This window comes from Amphibalanus amphitrite, unplaced genomic scaffold, assembly GCF_019059575.1.
Source record: "Amphibalanus amphitrite isolate SeventyFive unplaced genomic scaffold, NRLGWU_Aamphi_draft 000102F_arrow, whole genome shotgun sequence".
Taxonomy (NCBI): Eukaryota; Metazoa; Arthropoda; class Thecostraca; order Balanomorpha; family Balanidae; genus Amphibalanus; species Amphibalanus amphitrite.
The window spans coordinates 1,102,640-1,109,122 of record NW_024881597.1 but is presented as its reverse complement, the minus strand read 5'-3'; the positions used below and the strand labels follow the sequence as shown (position 1 = coordinate 1,109,122).

Genomic DNA, 6,483 nt, shown 5'->3' with positions numbered 1-6,483 from the left:
AGTCGCACGGGTCAGGTCAGGTCAGGTAAGGCCAAGTTAAGTAATTGTGCAGCATAGACAAATTGAGCATACATCGTGCAATAGTATGTCAACACCAACCTTTCATTATCTGACCAAAAGGAAACAATCTAATGGACCATAAGTAATTCATTGAACAAGTCGAACAAGTAAAGTGACGACAGCTACAAAACAGCACCAAGATAGGCGAGTCCCCGCCGCCCATCCCCCCGGCCTGTCTCCTCCTCTGCTGCCCATCTCTTGGCATACCCCCGCACCACATTTCCCCTCCCTCCTGCCCCTGCCGCCGACCACTCACGTTGTATCCGACGGGCCGCTCCACCACTGAACAGCTGGCCTCCCACCTGACACGCATCATGAGCGTCAGACCGCGCTGCGTCTGTACGGTGACGTTTTTGGGCGGCGCGTGCGCGTCAAACTTGGTACGGACGCGCCGATCTCTGAGGGCAGCCCGGTACCGTCCGGTCCGACCACAGCTACCAGTAGCAGGTAGTCCTCGCAGGCCATCAGACCCGTTGCCTGGGGGCAGAACAGGCACAGTCAAAGGGGCAGCATGGGATTGGGAAGACTAGCAGACAAGGTAAGCGCGGGACAACCAGGGGGGGGGGGCAGAACAGGCCCCGTCAGAGCGGCGTCCAGAAGGCAGAATACGCACGGTCAGAGCGGTCAACTGGAAACGGAACAGGCGCGGTCAGAGCGGTTAGAGGTCAGACAGATACCTGGGGCCAACAGTCACAAAGTGCGTCACCTACGTCAGAACAGCCACGGACCGCGAGCACGAGCCACTGCAGCACCGGAGAGGGGTAGGGAGTCATGGGAAGATAGCCACCCGTGACAGAGCGCCGTGCGGAGCGCTCCTCTGACAACCCACCTGAGTGGAGGTCTCCACAGTGCGCTGGCGCACGCCGCCCTCATACAGCTGCTCCATCGAGGTGCCCCAGAACACGCCGTACTGAAGCGGCATGGCCGAGCCGCCGGCGGCGCCGGCACTGCCCTCTGTCGGCGGCGGCTGCCAGCTGAGCTTCACCAGTGTGCCGCTATGAGGCGACAGCTCGGCGGTGAAATTGGCCACGGCAGCCAGCTGGCGGCCGCCCGTGGTCGCCACTGTCACGTACTCGGGGCCCGTGAAGCGGCCGCGGTAGCCGCGGGCCACGATCTCGTACCGGGTGCCCGGCGACAGGCCCGTCACTGTCGGCACAGGGAGGGGAGGGGAGGGTCACTATCGGCGAACCGGTCACTGGCAGTGGATGGGGAGGGAGGTAGGTCAAAGGAAGTCGTTGGTAGACACCCCAGGCACGGGACCGTCTGACTTTCACAACAGCAGAGGGCGAGGACTGAGGAGTCTGGATGATGGAGCTAGACGAATACTGAATAGAAGAAAAAGCAAAAAGGTATCAAATTGAAGCTGCATACAACCGAAACAATATAACCAGTCCACACAAAACATAAGTGAAGTGTTGCGAGCTCCTAGGGCGGCGCTCAGGTCATCTTGCCATTCTTAACCCTCTCCCCCTTCTCTGACGACTACATTCATTGGTTGTTTCACTCCACCCCTCCTCCCGTATACCTCCCTCCCGTGCAAGCTGCAGCTGAAACAAATTGTCCCTAGTGCCCCCTTCGTCCCCAAGCTTGCTCCCCCTACTCACACTCCAGCTGATGTGTATCCCCCTCGACTCGCTCCTCTCCTGCGGGCACCAGTCGGTTGTCTGCCGGTCGGTAGGTCACCAGTACTCCCGCAGCCGACGGCAGCGGCTGCCAGCGCACCGTCAGGCCATGTCCGTCCGCAGCCGGCACCGCGCGGAACTCGCTCAGCGGAGCGATCACGGCGTCCGCATCGAACACGACTGACGCAGAGTGGGAGCGCTCGCTCAGCATGGCAGAGTTCTCCGCCTGGACCTGGTGAGACGGGGGGAAAGACGGAGGAGTCAGAAGGTTACAGGAGAGCGCCGTGAGATAGACAGAGGGGTCAGATATGTCACATAAAGACAGTCAAAGCCAGACGGCGGTCTAGCACGATTCAACTCTGATTTCCTTTAATTCCCACCGTTGTCAGTCCTGCCGAGACACCGGAGCACGGTAAGACATTCTCGCCACCCTGTCTGCCAGATTTACCTTCCCTCCAGGGAAAAGCCGGCTCAGTCCGTTCGAGGCTACTGACACAAAGGAGTACTGGAAATCTATCCCACTCACAAAGAAAGTCGACTGCCCGCCACTGTCTTTCAAGGCCACTCACAAAGGAGTACTTATTGCCTCGTTGAAATCCTATCGCACTCACAAAGAAGGAGTACTCGACAACAGTCTGGAAAGTCTATCCCACTCACAAAGAAGGAGTACTCGACGCCCGGCTGGAAGTCGAGCACCACGGTGAAGTTGGTGTGGCGCGTGATGAACATCTGCGGCGGCTGCGGCGGCGTCAGTGACAGCCGGTAGTTGAGCAGACGGCCGTTCAGGTGTTTGGGCGGCCGCCACGAGACGCGGATCGAGTGGTGGTCCAGCTGAGTAGCGTTCACACGCCACGGAGGTGACGGCTCTGCCGGGGCGAGAGGGAGTGTGGTGAAGTTACCATGGTGGCGGCGAGGGTTCTACGGGGACGTCCAGAAACCCCATCGGCAAGTCAATAAGGTCAAAGCATCGTCGAACTCGACAGAACATTGTATAAACCGTCGAAGACCAGAGCAGCCCGGGAACATGTCAATTGTCTAATAAATGTTCGTAATTTCTCCGATCATTCAAGGCTACCCTAACCTACCAACAATGCGATGTAACTATTAAATGATACGCTCAGCGCTCACCTCTACCACACTCCATCTCGGGTCCCGGCGCCCACTCTCCCTCTCCTCCCCACTCACTGGCACTGGCAGTCCTCTGGCTGATGTACTGACTCGCCGGGAACACGTCCGGCCGTCCCTCAGCACGTACAAACACGGTGATGTTGTACCAAGTGTAGGGCTCCAGATGTTCGAACGTAAACTCGGGCTCTGCCACCCAGGTCATGTTGAGCCAGTGGCATGGCTGACCGGGCTGGTACACGGCGCATATTGATGGCAGGAACCTGCAGAGAAAGAACGGCAGAGAGGGTCACAGCTGGTAAGCAAGGCGCATAGTGACGGCAGGACTCTGCAGACTGCAGAGTCCGCAGACACAAGGGCAAAGGCGGCCAGACTAGTAATTGTGAGCAGAAGTTATCATTGGTATACGATGTCGGCGCCAGGGTCACCGAATCAACCAATTTCAGAAATCCTTGTAACATACTAACGTTTATTCCAATATTCAGTCGTAGACTCTATTGTCACTCTGCGTTATCGTCTCCCCACTGCAGCGAGATCCAGACACCCCCCCCACTGTGGACCGGACGACTGCAGCCACGCGCCTGTCTCACCTGAGTCTGGTGAGGGCGGCGGCGCCACGAGCGTTCGTCTGCCACCGCACTGTCAGAGAGCTGTTGGACACCTCGTCCAGTGTGTAGCTGACCACCTGAAGGCGGCAGAGGTCGGGGTGAGGCGCACACAGCGATACACAGAAAAAAAAATCAGGGGAGAAACGAGCGGAGAGGCGTCATAAGAAAAATTGACTTCACGGCAAGAGATACAACACAGCAAAGCAGGATTGCGTCACCAAAAGTCCAGAGTACCATCTGGCGATGCTTGAATAATATCAACGCTCGGCTAAATTATCTCGCTCACATCACTTGCCTTTACCCACTCTTACCACTTCAACAAACAGAAATACACGTACCCTGGCTCAACCAGCCCCATGGTATGATATTCTCTACCGTGCCCGGACTGCGCCCCTCACGTGCACAGTCGAGCTAGTCCCGTCAGTCAGGCGAGCCGGTTCGTCAAGTCACCCAGCCGGCCTCATAAGATCAGTCAGTCAGGTCAGTCAGTGCCTTGGTAAATCCGCCCCCATAGGTTAGCCCCCTACCTCTAATCCCCCGCTCCGCATACCTGGAAGACGGTGCTGTCGTCTCGGCAATTGACCTCGTCATAGCCATCGACACAGTCTCGGTGTCCGTCGCAGTACTTGTAGTAGGGCAGGCAGGTGTGGAAGTCGCAGCGGAAGTCCCCAGAGGGACAGGTGAAGGGCTGCACCGTGGTGCCGCCCTCTGTCGAAAGGCAACGACGGAGGGCGGTCAGTTACAGTGCGAACATAGTGCACACGGCAGCGGCAGTGAAAACCGCCGGTCGGTATTGAGGAAAGCTGCCTAGTGACTACAACGTGAATACATGGCTCACCCTACCAGAGTGTCCCATCCTACCCGATCAGCTTGAAGCTTCCCCATTTCACTTATCCGAGCACCCCCCCCCCCCCTCCCCCCACATGCACACACCTACCTGAGTGGCCCACCTTATCCGAGCACCCCCCCCCCCGCCCCTCCCCACACCTACCTGAGTGGCCCACCTTAACCGAGCAGCCCCCCCCCCCCCTTACTCGAACAGACCCGTACTTACCCGAGTGGCAGGCCTCCTCGTCCGAGTTGTCGGCGCAGTCCTGCCGTCCGTCGCAGACCCTCTCTCGGCCGATACACTCTCCGGAGAGCAGACAGCGGTAGTGGTCGTGGCCGCAGCCGGCGTGCGCACAGTCGGCCTCGTCCTCCCCGCCCGGGCAGTCGCGGTCGCCATCACAGAGCCAGGCCGACCAGATACATTTGCCTGCCACAAAGTCATAGCGACCGTCACACAGCGTCGACCGTCACCTGACCGGTACACAGCCACGCAGACCAGATGCACTTGCCTGTCATATAGACATAATTATTGTCACACAGCGCAGATCGTCACACACCAACGCCGACCGTCACAGAGACGCGCCGACCAGATACATTTGCCTGTCACAAAGTCACACATACCGTCACATTACACACCGATCGTCATACAGCCATGCAGACCAGATGCACTTGCCTGTCACAGTCATAAGTCCGTCACACAACCAAAGTTCATGACGGGTGACGTCGAAGACCGTACTATAGCCGTTATCTAACACGATCAACTGCAGGCCAGAATCAAATGATAACGGTATCCGAATATCGTGTACCATGACAGCTCCTCCGCTGCGCAGGGATGCGCGCTGCCCCTACTCCAAACTTCAGCAACGTTTCGTCGAGTAAGACCTGACCTCCTGTCCCTATTCCGGTCCCGGTGAGTCCATTTCGGGCAGTTCCTTTCACAGGTCTTTTCTGCATACGGCGCACAGAGGGGTACAACCCTTTCCAAATCCTCACCACCCTTCTTCCCCGCCGCCCCGCCCCCGCCCTCACCGGAGTCGCAGCGGAAGTGGCTGGCCGAGCAGGTGGTCGGAGCGACCGGCGGCGGCGGCGAGCCCGTGGCCGGCCGCTCGGTGCCGCTGTCACAGCCGCGCTCGTCGCTGTTGTCGCCACAATCGTCGGCGCCGTCGCACTTCCACCAGACGGGGATGCAGCGTCCGTTGTCGCAGCGCAGCAGGTGGCCGCTGGAGCTGCCGCACTGGCCGGTCGGCGGGGCCTGGGGAGCGGACAGCGGTAAAAGAAATGGTCAGAGCTGGGACACAGACCACAGAGGACACGGACCAGAGAGGACACTGATCAGAGCAGTCACATATCAGAGAGGGCACAAACTAGACAGCAGTCAACATGAATCCAGTACCGTGCGATACCATGGGGTTATAGATCAAGCGGCATGATACCGTGGGTAACGTTGCCCCAGCTCTGCCGTACCGTGGGGAATGTGGGCACGGCCGGCTCGGTGGTCGGCGCCGCCGTGGTGGTGGCGTCTCCGCAGCCCTCCTCATCCGAGTTGTCGCCGCAGTCGTTCTGGTTGTCACAGCGCCATTTGCTCTGAATGCAGCGCTTGTTGGCGCACTGCCACTGCCAGCTGGGGCAGGTGTGGTTGGCGCAGCGCGTCGGGTCCTCGTCCTCCCCATCAGGACACTCTGCCGTGCCGTCACACACCCAGGCCGGCGGCAGGCACTGGCTGGACGACCGGCAGGCGAAGCTTGGCGGCTCGCAGGGCGGCGGCGCCGGCGTGGCGCAGCCCTGCTCGTCAGAGTTGTCGCGGCAGTCGTCCTCCCCGTCACACCGATACTGGGCCCGCACGCAGCGGCCGCTGTCACAGCGGAACTCTGCCTTCGTGCAGTTGGGGTACTGGCAGTCGCGCTCGTCCGAGCCGTCCTGGCAGTCGTCCTCAAAGTCGCACCGCCACGAGCCGGTGATGCACCGGCCGTTGTCGCAGCGGAACTGGAGCGGCGCGCACGTGGAAGTGCCGCAGCCGGCCTCGTCCGAGCCGTCGCCACAATCGTCATCGCCGTCGCAGATCCAGTCGCGGTTGATACATAACTTGCTGGTGGCGCACGTGAAGAAGCCCTCCGGACACACGAGGTTCACTGCAACACGTGAAACGGATGCATAAATGCACGATCAAAATAGCGAAATTGCGGAAGTCATACAAATTTTCTAGAGACCGTATTCTTTTTTTCTCCAATGAGTAGGCAAAA

General features: G+C 59.2%; 1 protein-coding gene across 1 annotated transcript in view; it reads right to left on the bottom strand.

Annotated features, from left to right (window-relative positions):
- Positions 1 to 316: 316 nt before the first annotated feature.
- The window catches only part of LOC122380627 (sortilin-related receptor-like), a 29,151-nt gene continuing 22,984 nt past the window's right edge, over positions 317 to 6,483 (bottom strand). The window contains exons 17-26 of the mRNA XM_043363958.1: positions 5,708 to 6,372; positions 5,273 to 5,495; positions 4,470 to 4,670; positions 3,966 to 4,123; positions 3,398 to 3,492; positions 2,868 to 3,070; positions 2,340 to 2,548; positions 1,665 to 1,914; positions 890 to 1,206; positions 317 to 537 (exon numbers count right to left, since the gene is read on the bottom strand). Coding sequence (XP_043219893.1) covers positions 382 to 537; positions 890 to 1,206; positions 1,665 to 1,914; positions 2,340 to 2,548; positions 2,868 to 3,070; positions 3,398 to 3,492; positions 3,966 to 4,123; positions 4,470 to 4,670; positions 5,273 to 5,495; positions 5,708 to 6,372 — 2,477 coding nt within the window. The 3' untranslated portion in view covers positions 317 to 381. The remainder of the gene's footprint in view (positions 538 to 889; positions 1,207 to 1,664; positions 1,915 to 2,339; positions 2,549 to 2,867; positions 3,071 to 3,397; positions 3,493 to 3,965; positions 4,124 to 4,469; positions 4,671 to 5,272; positions 5,496 to 5,707; positions 6,373 to 6,483) is intronic.